General features: G+C 47.8%; 2 protein-coding genes across 7 annotated transcripts in view; one reads left to right on the top strand and one right to left on the bottom strand.

The window, feature by feature from the left end:
• MEGF11 (multiple EGF like domains 11) overlaps positions 1 to 15056 on the top strand; it is a 339136-nt gene that overhangs the window by 205029 nt on the left and 119051 nt on the right. For all 6 annotated transcript variants that reach the window (XM_053365792.1, XM_053365790.1, XM_053365788.1 and 3 more), the window contains 2 exons: positions 4814 to 5060; positions 6401 to 6521. In XM_053365792.1, coding sequence (XP_053221767.1) covers positions 4814 to 5060; positions 6401 to 6521 — 368 coding nt within the window. The remainder of the gene's footprint in view (positions 1 to 4813; positions 5061 to 6400; positions 6522 to 15056) is intronic.
• On the bottom strand, positions 1553 to 3193 carry LOC128402039 (tigger transposable element-derived protein 1-like). Its single transcript, XM_053365799.1, has 2 exons — positions 2731 to 3193; positions 1553 to 1797 (listed from the first exon to the last, which is right to left on the bottom strand). Exons 1-2 carry the CDS (start codon positions 3185 to 3187, stop codon positions 1553 to 1555), a joined length of 702 nt encoding a protein of 233 aa, XP_053221774.1. The 5' UTR covers positions 3188 to 3193.

Raw genomic sequence — 15056 nt, 5'->3', positions numbered from 1 at the left:
TCCCCTTACTTTTTAGGAGGGGGAAAGTGCGTCTTATAGAGCGAAAAATACGGTAATTTTATCTGTCCTAAATCTTCCAACATTCAGGTTCATTGGATGTCCATGAGTTCTAACATTAGGAGAGGGGGAAACAGCCTTTTTCCTGGCAAAAACAGGCCTAGGGGACAAGAGTCCTGGTCAACCTGGCTGCATACCAAGCCCTGTTCAAGAGACAAGTCTATTTTTGAGAGAGAGCATCTGAAATTGGCAGAGACAACAGCTCCTCTCTCTCTCATCCCTGTATCCCCTTCCATAGGGAAAAGAGATAAATCCATCCCTGTTTACTATGCAGTAAAAACAATGCATGATGTAGTGGGTGTATTGCCAGGACTTGTTCCTTTTTTTTCTGTTGCTGTAAATCCAGGGGACACGATCGCCCTGAGAGCCAGTCAGAGATTGGAGTGCCCTATCCTCTCTGCCAACACAGCTCCAGTCCATGATCTAAAGGCCTACTTTAGACATACCCAAATGCCTATCATTCTCTGTGAGCTTTTCAATATATTTTCTCCCTTTGAGGGGTGTGTGTGTGTGTGTGTGTGTGTGTGTGTGATGAGCCCCTCAATCCTGATTGGCACAGTGCTGGGGTGGCAGGCGCTCTCAGATGATGAGGAAGAAGAGGAGGGGGCACAAAGGATGCCTTTGGTGGGGAGCAGGCTGTGAGGGAGGGAGGGCCCCCACTCCCTTGCCTTTAGAGACTGGGGAAGGGAGATGGACAGGGCCACTGACTCCATGTCCTGCCCCATCCATGGAGTGGAGATATTCCCCAGGAACAGGGAAAGACATTGACCATCTAGAAGGTGGGGGCGGGCCTGGATAACTGCAGAGGAGGAGGAGGAGGAAGAAGAGCCAGGGTGCATGACCTTCATCCCATCACCAAGCACTCAGCACCACATTTGCTGTTCGCATCAGACCCATGCCATTTAAGAGAAGCCTGTATCTCCAAGTGCACCAGTCCCACAGGGAGACTCTCGCAAGGGAGCACACCATGCCTTGCTTTTAAAGGATACTCCAAACCTGCCATCATTCCAAGGTGTTTGTGTGGGTGGGGCACTACAAAAAAAAGAGAAAAGGAATAGTGGAGAAAATGAAGATGAAATTCTGCAAAGGAAGGTTGAGAGAGGGGAAAAAAACATTCATGCTATTTATTAAATGTATGCAGATACCCATCTAAAGTATTTCCTCAGTGATTTGCAACATAACATAAAAAAATACAGCTTATACAGTGGTGCCTCGCAAGACGAAATTAATTCGTTCCGCGAGTTTTTTCGTCTAGCGAATTTTTCGTCTTGCGAAGCACGAAATCCCATAGGAATGCATTGAAAATCAATGCGTTCCTATGGTCAAAAAAAGTCCAAACAAAGCCAAATTTGGTACAACAACAGTTTATTAAGTGCTCTTTAAAGTCACACATACTGTAAAGAGCATTTCAAAAATTGAAGGAACAATAAATTAAGTTTCTAAACATGACAGAAAAACATTTAAAAATCAACAAAGTGCACAGTACATACATTTTCTAAGACTCTGGGGGACCACTCGAAGAAGGCTCCTCTTCCACTCTTTGCTTCTTGCTGAGGAACCTGTCCATGGTCTGCTGCTTCATCCGCCTTTTCAACAGCTCCCTGAAAGCCGACATGACCGTCGCATCAAAAGTGTTCGCCTGGTCATGTGCCACGTGCTTGTTAGGGTGGTGCTGCTGTGCAAAAGCCTGCACTTCATTCCACTTCTGGCAAATGTCCCTCAGTTCTTTGGAGGACAGCCGTTCCTCAGTTGCTTCCTCCTCTTCCAGCGAGGCCTGCTCCTGCGCAACCTCTGCCTGCAGTTCGACCAGCTCCTGGGTGGTCAGCTCGTGGTCGTGCTCCTCCACCAGCTCGCTGACGTCCTCCTCTGTGACCTCCAGGCCCATGGTCCTCCCCAAGGCAACAATGTCCTGCACCACTGTTGACTCTGGTGCATCAGAGTCACTTGGTGCCACACAGTCCGGCCACAGGCTGTGCCAAGCACAATTCAAATTTCTCTGGCTGATCCTGTTCCAGGCCGTGGTGATCATCTTCAAGCAGGTGATGATGTCAAAGTGGTCCTTCCAGAATTCCCGCAGGGTGATGGTGGTGCAATCAGTCACCTCAAAGCATCGCCTGAAAAGCTCCTTGGTGTAGAGTTTTTTGAAATTGGCGATGACCTGCTGATCCATCGGCTGGAGCAGTGGCGTGGTGTTAGGCGGCAGGAACATGATGCTGATGAAGCTGAACTCCTCCAGCAAGTCCACTTCAAGGCCTTTAGGATGAGCAGGAGCATTGTCCATCAGAAGCAAAGCCTTCAGCGGCAGGTCGTTGTCCAGCAGGTACTGCTTGACAGCAGGGCCAAAAGCAAGATTGACCCACTCCACAAACAGCACACGTGTGACCCAAGCCTTACTGTTGGATCGCCACATGACACTCAGCTGCTCCTTGTCGACCTTGTGTTTCTTGAAGGCCCGTGGATTCTCCGAGTGGTACACCAGCAGGGGCTTGATCTTCAGGTCGCCGCTTGCGTTGGCACAGAAGAGCAGGGTCAGACGGTCCTTCATGGGCTTGTGGCCAGGCAACTTGGACTCCTCCTGTGTGATGAAAGTCCTTTTGGGCATCCTCTTCCAAAACAGCCCAGTCTCATCGCAGTTGAAGACCTGCTGTGGAACGTAGCCCTCCGCCTTCACAGCCTCCAGGAACTCCGCTGCAAAGTCTTCAGCCGCAGGAACATCAGAACTGGCAGCCTCTCCATGCCTGACCACGCCGTGGATTCCAGATCTTGCCTTGAACCGGTCAAACCAGCCTCTGCTTGCCTTGAAGACTTCTGGCTCGCCTGAGGTTCCTGGCTGTTCCCGGATGAGGTCAGCGTGCAAGGCCTTGGCCTTCTCACAAATGACGGCCTCAGTCACTGTGTCCCCTGCACGCTGCTTCTCTTCCAACCAGATGAGCAGCAACTTCTCGACCTCCTCCAGAACAGCTGGGCGGTTCTTCACGATCCTGGTGACTCCCTTGGCTGCATCAGTCGCAAGGATCTTCTCCCTCATCTTCAGGATGGTGCCGATGGTCAATGGGTTCCTGCCGTACTCCCTGGCGAGGTCTGTCACACGCATTCCACCGTCGTGCTTCCAGATGATCTCCTTCTTCATTTCCAGCGTCACCTTCTTCTTCTTCCTCTTCCTCTCGCCGGCCTCCGCAGCAGCAGTCTTCTTGGGCCCCATGGCAGCACAGCTCCTACCTTCGTAAACTCAGAAAAAGAAAAAAAAAATCAGCAATTCAAACCCAGAACCAAGTCCTTGGATTCCAAACAGCCAACCCAAAATCCAACCCCCCCCAAAAAAAGTTTTAAAAGTTTAACTTACGAAATGGCTGCAAATCACCAAAGTCTTCAAAATCCTCAAATGGCTGCAAAAGAAGTTTTGGAAAAGCTTTAAAAATCACCAAAGTCTTCAAAAACCTCAACTGTTCCCCCAGCCACCCACCCACCACACAGAAATTGCAAATCCCTCCCCAACTGTTCCCCCAGCCCCTCCCCAACTGTTGCAAACCCCTCCCCAACTGTTCCCCCAGCCACCCAGCACAGCACACAGAAATTCAAATTCAGAATTTTTTTTAAAAAAAACAGCAGAGTGGCCCAATGGTCACAGAAAACCATAAAAATGCAGGAAAAACCCACACAAGCTCCCAGATTCTTGCAAACCCCTCCTCAACTGTTCCCCCAGCCAGCCAGCACACAGAAATTCAAAACCCACAATTTTTTTTAAAAAACAACAACATGGCCCAATGGTCACAGAAAACCATAAAAATGCAGAAAAAAACCACACAAGCTCCCAGATTCTTGCAAACCCTTCCTCAACTGTTCCCCCAGCCAGCCAGCACACAGAAATTTAAAACCCACAATTTTTTTTTAAAAAAAAACAACATGGCCCAATGGTCACAGAAAACCATAAAAATGCAGAAAAAACCACACAAGCTTCCAGATTCTTGCAAACCCCTCCTCAACTGTTCCCCCAGCCAGCCAGCACACAGAAATTCAAAACCCACAAAATTTTTTTTTAAAAAAACAACATGGCCCAATGGTCACAAAAAATCAGAAAAATGCAGAAAAAACCCACACAAACTCCCAGATTCTTGCAAATCTCTCCCCAACACCAAGTCCTTGAATTCTAAACACCCCAACCCAAAATCCAAAAACCCCCCAAAAAGTTTCAAAAGTTTAACTTACCAAATGGCTGCAGAAGAAGTTTTGGAAAAGCTTCAAAAATTCAGCAAAGTCTTTAAAAAGCTCAGAAAGGCTACCACACCGCGTGCTATGTGTTGCTCCTCGCAGTCAAGTCGGAACTGCACCTCTTCAAGCAATGCACCCTGGGTTTTAACGGTTTTAAGACAAAGGAAACAAACTTGCAAGACGTTTTCGTCTTGCGAAGCAAGCCCATAGGGAAATTCGTCTTGCGAAGCAACTCGCAAACGGAAAACCCTTTTGTCTTGTGAGTTTTTCGTCTTGCGAGGCGTTCGTCTTGCAGGGCACCACTGTAATAGTGAAAAACAGCCATAAAAAACAGCCAAAAAACCTTTTCTTACAACAGCTAAAAAGCTCAGGAAATACCTTCTGAAGAATTTCGGCTATAATTTCTACATATGTGTATGTGTGTGTTTGATGTGGGGAGTGCTTCAACTTATCTTCTGTTCCTAACCTTCCAAGGGATCACGTGAAGTGCCACTAATGTGATGTGTTCTTCTGCTAAATGAGCGTGTGTTTCTCCTTCTGCTTCCAGGCTGTGATAGTGACCACTGGGGACCTCACTGCAGCAACCGCTGCCAGTGCCAGAACGAAGCGCTTTGCAACCCCATCACTGGCGCCTGCGTCTGTGCGACTGGATACAAAGGATGGCGCTGTGAGGACTTGTGCGACCCAGGAAGTTACGGCAAAGGCTGCCAGCTGAAGTGCCAGTGTCACAATGGGGCCACTTGTGACCATAAGACCGGGGAGTGCCACTGTGCTCCTGGATACACAGGTGTCTTGTAAGTTGAGTGCTGGGTACCTTTTACATGCGGGCTTTGCGGCAGTTGCTTTCTCTTAGGACCACATTCCCACTGTACATTTGAAGCACTGTGATACCACTTTAAGCAGCCATGGCTTGCCCCAAGGAATTCTGGGAGCTGTAGTTTGAGAGTTGTTAGGAGGCCTCTGTTCCCCCTCCCAGAGCTACAGTTTGGAGAGTAGTCAAACCATCGACCACCCTTTGCAAGGAACTTTGGGAATTGTAGTTCTGTGAGGAGAAGAGGGGTCTCCTAGCAACTCTCTGCACCCTTGGCAAACTACAGCTCCCAGAATTGTTTGTAGGAAGCCATGACTGTTTGAAGGGGCATCATAATGCTTTAAATATTAGTGTCACAGTTGTCTGAAATGTGCCCAGTTAGGATTCCTTCTTTTGGAGAGAAGCCCTGTGCAACTTGTGACCCACCAAGGAAGCAAAGCTCACCATCACATAGTGAACATGTTTCCCTCGCAGACCATCTGTGTGGCATGCATGATTTTCATGTATATGTGGGAACCCTTCGAACCAAACCTTGCGTAAGAGGTGATCATAAGGTAAAGGAAAGGGAGACCCCTGGCCGTTAGGTCCAGTCGTGGCCGACTCTGGGGTCGCGGCGCTCATCTCGCTTTATTGGCCGATGGAGCCGGCGTACAGCTTCCGGGTCATGTGGCCAGCATGACTAAGCCGCTTCTGGTGAACCAGAGCAGCACATGGAAACGCCATTTACCTTCCCGCCAGAGTGGTACCTATTTATCTACTTGCACTTTGATGTGCTTTCGAACTGCTAGGTTGGCAGGAGCAGGGACCGAGCAACGGGAGCTCACCCCATCGCAGGGATTCGAATCGGCAACCTTCTATCGGCAAGTCCTAGGCTCTGTGGTTTAACCCACAGCGCCACCCACGTCCCCTGTATTGCATCATACTGTATTGCAAATGTTTGTTGAGTTTGGGGAGTTCAGCACATACCTTCCACCCAGCTTGCCATACCGCTTGCCCAGTGTACAACTGAATCTTCCCCTTGTGGAAATACTTTTATCTCCCATGAACCAGAGGTTATCTTTCTGAGTGAAGGGCTTTTAAAACGAATAAAGGATCTGAAACAAAAGCAATGCTGTTTGGAGCAATAAATATTGGATAGCTACATTTTACCACTGATGCCGTCAATCAGAATTTGCTGAGTGTTTGATTATTTGTGTAGACGCTCCTGCAACAGCCCTGTAGTGGGCTGCCCTCTTGTAGCTTCCTGATGTAAATTGTTTCCGTGTCTGTTTTGTGTTTCATTTTGGTGTCCGTCCCTCCTCGCTTCCGACAACACCTGCGAAGCTGCGAAGAGCATTGTCCTCCCGGTAGCCATGGAGCGCAGTGTGAGCAGCGGTGCCCATGCCAGAATGGGGGCACCTGCCACCACGTCACTGGAGAGTGTGCCTGTCCCCCAGGATGGATGGTATGTAACATTGGACTACAGTCACAGTCATGCAGCCCTTGGCACATACTTTAGTGCACATAAATGTTGGTGGGGTTAAGCTTTGCATAACGCATCTTCAAGCCATTTGCACAAGACAGATTCAGTAAGTGCCTTTTAAAATATGGCATCCAGTCTCATATTCTAATAGGCAGTGCTCCCCAGAGATCTGTTGGACTGTTTTCCAGGATGAGCACCAGGCTCACTGAACTGACAGTGAGGCTCAAGAGATGTGCTGAGTGGCTAGCGTGAGCTGAGGCTGCATCCACGCCATACATTTAAAGCAGCGTGATGCCACTTTAACAGTCATGGCTTCCCCCAAAGAATCCTGGGAGCTGTAGTTTGTTAAGGCTGCTGAGAGTTGTTCCCGTCATAGAACTGCTATTCCCTGAGTGGCTTAAAAGACTGTATTTCCCAGAGTATGCTGGGAAATGAAGCTCTCTGAAGGGAAAGGAGCCTTCTAACAACTGTTGTTGTTGTTGTTGTTGTTGTTGTTGTTGTTGTTGTTGTTGTTGTTAGCTGGGGCTGAGTTCCATGTCATTGCAGGGGTTTGGAGTAGATGACCCTTTGGACCCCTTCCAACTCTACAATTTTGTCATTCTATGATTTATGAGAAAGATAAACTAATCACACTTCTTGCTTCTACCTGAGCCTAACAATGAGATGAAGCATGTGGCTCTTTATCAGGGAGACCTGGCTTCCATTTGCCCTCAGCCATGAAACTCCCCAGGTGATCCTGCCACAGCCCATAATCTCTTAGCCTAACTATAAAACCTGGTCAGTGTGCGGTGGAGGCTCTTAGGCCACCAATGAGCTCCTGGGAGGAAGAGCAAGATTCAAACGAGATGGATGAGAACAAGAGGCATCCAAAGTCACAGAAAGGGAAGGCATGAATGCTGCAGCCCAGAGACTCTGGGGAGTGTTTGCACTGTATCATAGGGAGGTCTGCTACAGAGGTCAATGCAATTCTTTCCCTCCCGCTCGCATAATCTTGCTCATTTCTGGCATAATTTTACTTGTGTTAAGAGGGGCTGCCGGGGATTGGCTTCGAGGCAGCGCATTATTACTCGCACCTTTAATTCTGTGTGTCAAGGGAGGGGGTGGGGAAAGGCTGCGCTCTTTTTTCTCTCCCCCTTTTCCAAATCTAAATCTGTATCAATAATGTGATAATTAACTCCCTCTGGATTTGCCAAGGCTTCATTCAGCTGCGCGCCGTTCCCTGGCATCATTCCATCATTTGACAATTAGCCTGTTGGCAAGTCCCGCTGCTGAAATCGGGCAGAAAAAGGGGACGGGGTGTCAGACAGACTCTGGGGATCCTTCCTGGTTAATACCATGAAAGGCTATGAAGATGACTGGAAGCTGTGGATTACATGGGGGTGGGGAATGAGGAGCCACCAGGTCCATGCTGGAACAATCGTGACAAGCTCTGAGCTATGGCAGGAATGTGCTGAACTGCGCACTCTTCTTCTCCCCATGGATCACCTAGTGAATTTTGGAAGGGTGGAGAGAGTGCTGAATGGCAGGACTACCACTGTTACAATTAGGGTTGCTCCCCAGGATGCAAGGCTAGTAGAGAAGCATTGGATTGTGTTTAGTGTTAGCCATAGAATCATAGACTCATAGATTCATAGAATTTTAAAGTTGGAAGGGACCGCAAGGGTTACTTAGTCCAACCCCCTGAAATGCAGGAATCTTTTGCCCGATGTGGCACTCAAACCCATGGCCCTAAGATTAAGTGTCTCATGCTTTACTGACTGAGCTATCCAGAATCCTATTCACCGTAGATCCACTGAAATGAATGGTCTAATTTAGCCCCCTTAATGTCAGTGGGACTACTCTAAGCAGAACCTTGCTGGACCCAACCCATTGGTTACGTTCTGTTGTGTTTTGCCACCATCACAAAGTTGGTTTCATAATAAGCTCTCAGCTGTGTTCAGTCGGGTCCATATCACCACCGTCATCATTGCAGAATCACAGAATGAAAGAGTTGGAACAGACCCAAAATGTCTCCTAGCCCAATCCTCTGCAATGCTGGCATCACCACCTCCATTGTCGGTTTGTTTGTCTGACACCTTCCCACAACATGGTGCCCAAAGTGAACAATTAAGTATAGCCACTCAAAAAAATGCAGATGAGAAACAGTTGGAAATAAATGCAAAAAAAAACCAACCCCCCAATCCGAACACATTTGTATAAAACAATAGAAATAAACCAATCCAACTTGAACACCTTAAAACTGAACAGGAGATAGAATAATGCCTAATACAGATATCAAAAAAAATGTATGAAAAACATCCTGATGCTCCAGATGATTCATTTATTTCCAGTAGTTTGGATCGAAATCCCCATCTCCAGGTGCCCTGCCCCATCTCTCTTGGTATAAGGCAGCTTCCTATGTTTCTGTGTTCACAATCAAGTTTTGGGTAGCAATTGTTTTCTTTTGTACAGACACTGAGTAAAAGCACCTCATTGCCAGAGGGCAAATTGCCAGGACAGCTTAGGTTATTTGGGTTGGAAGATGAACTGGAGCAGGGGTGGATTTTAAATGTCTGACCCTTCCTGTTCCCTCACCTGACACCATCACATTTTCCCATGCCTGCAACTGCTGTAACCCCAAGGAAACTACAATAATCCCCAGGCAAATTTCTTGCAATATTTTTAAATGATATTAAACAGCAGCATAATAATACAAATGGCAGAGTTGCAATTAATAAAGTGCAGGAAGAAGGTGCATAACAACTGGAGGCAATGTTTCTTTTCTTTCTTTATTAAATTCATATAGGCATGTATATCCCACACTTCCTCACAAAGGGGTATAGGGGGGCAATACAGCTTACAGAAGGGCATTGTTGAGGCTGTGTCATAAACTGCTAAATACAGAAAGCAAGTGGGTACTGAATAATTGAATCCAGCACAACTGATGATGCCAGCCTGTTGTCTGGATTCTGTGGCTTGCCTGAGCATGGATGTTAAGCCATGCGCAGTGGACCTATGGTGCCGCACCATCAAGCAGATAAGCTGCACATCACCCTGAAGCTGGCGGTGCAATATGACTTGCAGGTGTGTGCCTGCACAAGTACAGCCAGAAAGACTGTCAAAAGTGCACTACCGTGTGGGTGGGTGTGTAAGCTGTAGAAATTCTCTTCTACTCAGTTGGTGGGTGGACCGTAAATGAGGCTGTCTGCACTGATGCTGCCTGGAAGAAACAGAGAGATGCATTCCAAAGGCCAGGGGTGCTTCTTGAAAACCCTATCCTTGGCTGTTCTGTTCCCCGGGGACAAACCTGCAGTTAACTGTGCCTGCTTTTGAACTGAGCTGAGTTTAAAACACACATACACAGACATGCACACTCTGAAAGAGGCAGAGCAGGAGCTCTGGGGGAAGCAGAGGCAGTTAGAAGCAAAAGCACTCCACTTGCAAATGTTGGGATTTTAAGTTTAAAGGGCCTCTCCAGGGCTTTCATGAAAGAGGAAAAAGATTCTGCACAGCCACTGTGTGTGTCTGTGGGGGGGGAGAGAAACTTTTTCCTTATTCTTTTCTTGCTTTGTGTTTTTAACTCTTGATGTTTGGAGGACAGTTCTGGCTGCAGCAAGCCAGGAATGGAGAAAGGGAAAGAAGGTGCTACTGTCCTCATGTTCCACAGAAGGCCTGTCTTTGGCTGTAGACATTTTGAATGCACGTTTAGTGTGCTTTGGGCGTATGTATAATATACGCTATGCATGCACCAGTATTCCTTGAAGACATTTGCAACTTCAGGTTTATTAATATACATCGACTCCAACTTGATTTCACCTGGGACCAGAAACCATCGCAAGAGAACAGCAGTTTCTACGCTCCCCTGGGGTGCGTATGATGAAATGCAGCTCTGCCAAGAGATTTGCTCCCTGAGGAATCAGGTTCCCAGTTGAAGCAGGAGATTGAAAAGGAAGATCAGCGTGCGCTCTCTGTCTCTTTCCTCCTCCCTACCCTTCAGTTCCCTCCTTTTAAAGATAGCATTGCTCCTGTTCTCAGATAGTATGCCTGCTCGGTAGGATGAAGAATCTAACAGGAAATCCAGCTTTGCAGCAATAGCAGGCAGTGTGGTGGAAACAAGAGCCTCTCTGTCTGGCACAGGGATCACTGCAGCTACCCCAGATGGAGCCGAGCAGGATTTGGATCGGATGCAGCAACAGAGCCAGTCTGACACTGCTCCTGGTGTGTCTGCACAGCCACAATCTTGCCTCCCCACCAAACCCCACCCAGGAGAGATGCGACAATGCTCTGTGCCTCTGCCCCACTAAGCTGGCCACTACTGCTTTACTATAATCTGTCACTGTTAACTGTAATGATCTATTGCGATGGCATGCAAGGAGAAGGCTACCAGTGGCCACCAGCCACAATGACTATGCTCTGCCCCATGGTCAGAGGCAATGATGCTTCTGAAAACCAGTTGCTGGAAGCTACAGGAGGAAAGAGCCCCATTGCACTTGGGTCCTGCTTGCTTGCTTCCCAGAGGCATCTGGTTGGCCACTGTGAGAACAGGATGCTGGACTAGATGGGCCATCAGGCTCTTCTTATTTCTTAGAGCCTTTGCCAACTTGGCATCCTGTGGAATAGCTCAGTTGGTGGAGCACAAGACTCTTAATCTCAGGGTTGTAGGTTCAAGCCCCATGCCAGACAACAAGACTCCTGGAGTGCTGGGGGATGGACTAGGTGACGCTTCCAACTCTACAATTCTGACGTGGGTGGCACTGTGGGTTAAACCACAGAGCTTAGGACTTGATGATCAGAAGGTTGGCAGTTTGAATCCCTGCGACGGGGTGAGCTCCTGTTGTTCAGTCCCAGCTCCTGCCAACCTAGCAGTTCAAAAGCACGTCAAAGTGCAAGTAGATAAATAGGTACCGCTTCGGCGGGAAGGTAAATGGCGTTTCCGGGCCCTGCTCTGGTTCGCCATAAGTGGCTTAGTCATGCTGGCCACATGACCCAGAAGCTGTACGCCGGCTCCCTTGGCCAATAAAGTGAGATGAGCGCCGCAACCCCAGAGTCGGCCACGGCTGGACCTAATGGTCAGGGGTCCCTTTACCTTTACCTTTATGTGATTTGGAGGATCAGCCCCCACCAGCTTCAACCAGCATGGACTGTGCCGGCTGTGGCTGATGGCAGTGTGCTCCAAAACATCTAAAGCGCACCTGGTTGACAAAGGCTGCTCTAAGTTGAGGCATGTTCTGGCTAAGTTGGGCATTGCCTAGAGTGCAAGCATCCCCTTTGTTAATTCCCTCTGTTCATGTCCATTGTCAGGCAACTCTGTCTCCAACTCTCTGCAGAACAGTTATGGGGCTCTCTCCGGCTGCATTGCTTGGGGCTACCCTCAAAAACTGAGTCCCTACTGACTCTCCTTGTCTGTGACAGCATTATTAGGCTTATCTCAAAGGGAGCACAAGAAAAAGGGGGAAGGCATCTCAAATGAACAAAACAAGGCTCACTGAGGCAAAACTTTGTCGTAGTTCAATGCATTTCCACAAAAGATACTCCTCCTTCAGGACCTTGAAACCCCCCCCCACACACACCCTGCTCTCTCCCCATCTTATTTTCAGAGGTTCAAAATGGATGAATGAGGGAGAAGAATTGCTTTGTTTTTCAAGCTGATTCCTGAGTTGTTCAGGTTTTGAAAAGCACTTCTGAATTTTAAGAAATCACAAGCTCCTAAAGAAAGATTGTTCCACTCTAAAACACACTGAACTACAGTAAGGAGCCTTATATCAGTGAGCACCAGAGCCTGTTCTCTTTTAGGTTTTGCAATCTCAAATGGAGCCAAGATTTCATGCCAAACATATGAATGGTACCCCTGCCTGTTTTCATGCTTTTTGTGTTTGGCATCTACCCCAGAGGAAGGTCTTTCAGTTCTGTTTTCACAGTCACTCGTGTGAAGTGGAATCCTTGGTCATCTCCAGAGTGTCGCTCTTTTGGCATGGGATTCAATCACATGCTAGAAAGTTCAGGTGGCACAACCGGAGTTGATTGGGAGCTCTTGCACAACACTTGCCTCCCTCAAAGATAAGACTTTTGCAATAAGAAATGTGATCGGAAGATGCACAGGAAAATGTGGAATGTTTGGTGCAGCACTGTCTAACCTCCCAACAAACAAATGAGATGAATGCTAAATAAACACATTGTCTGGGAGAGCCCCTTCCCTCCACTGCCCCCCTGCACTTCTGTGGTGCATTGTGTCACAGTCCGGTCTACAGGCGGTTGAAGTCCCGGCTGAGGACATCAGGACCAGGGACAAGATGGCAGGGTGGGAGCAGGAACGAGAGTCCAGAAGCCAGGGATCCGAGAGTGAGGAAGCAGGGAGTCACAAAGTCAAGGATCCGAGGATCGAGAAGCAAGGAGTCACAAAGTCAAGGTCTGAAGATGAGGAAGCAAGAAGCCAAACACAGCAAGGCAGGAAACGTGTTTCTGTGGCAAAGAGCCGAAGGGAAATGCTGACCTTATATCCCTTCCCGGCTCTTGCCACCAGGTGCTGTGAGTTACGCAGCTGCACCTTGCCTCTTCAGAACAAACTTAGGAAGGCCCCAGTCCTGCAAAGTCCTATTGGTCACAGGGCTTGGCTCCTGCAAGCACTCCTGACACATTGAAAGGTCTGAAAAGAGCCAATGGCCCATCTAGTCCAGCATCCTGTTCTCACAGGTATTTCCACCAGCCTGTGCCTGTGGTATTTCCACCAGCAGGACCCAAGCACAGGAGCACTCTCCCCTCCTGCAGTCTCCAGCAACTGGTATTTAGACGTATTACTGCCTCTAGCTGCAGCTACCAAGCATTGATAGGCTTATCCTCCATATATTTGTCCAACCCTAGTTTAAAGCCATCCAAGCTGGTGGCCATCACTGCCTTCTGTGGGAGCAAGTTCTGTAGTTCAACTGTGCAAGATGGAAGTGATTATCTGACACCCTGGTTATGAAGAGAAGAAAGTGGTTGAAAGTTTGAAGTTGTACCTAATCCTCATTCAGGCTCTGCTGTGTAGTCAAGATCATGTCTGGTTGCCCCAAAGTCCTTGCAGCACATGTTCTGTTGGAGAGGAGAATGCCTTTTAATCCTTGTTCTGACTTAAATGAAGTGTTGGGAGAGGGGATGGTGCTGGGACCATCTTTTGCTTTCCTCGGCAGCAGTTGATGACATTGGGGAAGGGCGCTGGAGAACACACAAGCCTGAAGTCTTTGCAAAGTTGCTGATGGAACAAACTGTGTTGATGAGATGCATAAAATTGCTTGCAACTTTGCTCTGACATTTGATCCTCCGGAGATGGGCATTTTATATTCCCTAAATGCACGTTTGTGTCAAAAGATTCACACCTCTCTTGAGGGGATGCATCTCGGAGCACTGCTTCCTCATCATTTGCTGATAGAAATCCTCTCCTCTTTGAAACCATGATGAGAAAAGGCATTTATTATCATGATCAATGGGCAACTTGCCTTCCTGGAGAGAGATTCAAAATATCACTCCTTGCTCAAGCCTAGAGACACAAATGGTTATGGCAGGGCCCAGATGCTCTTGAATTGAGGCCAAGCTATCCCTTCCACAGCTGAAGAGCCAGCAATCATACAGGTTAGGATAGGCTTTCAGAGTCCTTCTTCATGATTAGTGAGACCCACTGTATTCCATTCTGGGGTTGTTGGTATTGCCAAATCTTCCTGGTCTGTGAGTGAAGAAACTGTCAGAGGAAGGCAAATATGAAGCCGTTCCCGTTTTGAGATGTGCTGTGTTTTTTATTTGTCCTGAGAATTGTTCATTGTTTCCTCTTCCACTACCACCCTCTCCTGCCTAAAATGCTTTAAGGTGCTTGGCTGAGAGGCAGGGCCGGTCCTACTGTTAAGCTGAGTGAGGCAACTGCCTCAGGTGACAGATACTACGAGAGGGGAAATGGCAGTAAGTTGTGGGAGGACAAAGTTTTGTATGTGCCACACAACATGCCCTAGAACCCCTACACTGGCCTCTTACCATAAAGTATGGTGGAAGACACTGGCCTGTTGCAAATATTGAACTGAAATTCACCTGCTATTATTATTATTACTATTTATTCAATTTGTATACTATCCTTCATCCGTAAATCCATATCTTACAGTGTAAAAATACAAAATGAGAATACACAGTACATGGTGCCTAAAGGTATATAATGGAGGCACCAGATGAGCCTCCCTGGGCAGAGCATTCCACAAATGGGGAGTCACCACAGAAAAGGCCCATTCTCATGTTGCCACCCTCTGGATCTCTCATGGAGAAGGCACATGAAAAAGGGCCTCAGATTATGATCGCAGGGTTCTGGTTGGTTCATATGGGGAGAGGCAGTTCTTGAGGTATTGCAGTCCTCAGCCATTTAAGGCTTTATAAGTGAAACTAGCACTATGAATTGGACCAGGAAATGAATGGACAGCCAGAATCCGTGTAATATGCTCAAAGTGTCTTGCCCCGGTAAGCAACCTGGCCGCTTAATTTTGCACTAGCTGAAGTTTCTGAGCCATCTTCAGAGGCAGCCCCACG

This window comes from Podarcis raffonei, chromosome 14 (assembly GCF_027172205.1).
Source record: "Podarcis raffonei isolate rPodRaf1 chromosome 14, rPodRaf1.pri, whole genome shotgun sequence".
In the NCBI taxonomy this organism is placed as follows: Eukaryota; Metazoa; Chordata; class Lepidosauria; order Squamata; family Lacertidae; genus Podarcis; species Podarcis raffonei.
Note: the sequence above shows the minus strand (reverse complement) of the source record. Positions and strands in the feature narration are given on the sequence as shown.

What these genes read in the sequence shown, in the direction of transcription:
- LOC128402039 (XM_053365799.1), bottom strand. Translation starts at nt 3,187, where the DNA reads ATGAAGAAGGAGATCATCTGGAAGCACGACGGTGGAATGCGTGTGACA. An exon ending in TGCAGCGGAGTTCCTGGAGG is followed by an intron (nt 1,798 to 2,730) that starts CTGTGAAGGCGG and finishes CAACTGAGGAAC; the next exon opens with GGCTGTCCTCCAAAGAACTG.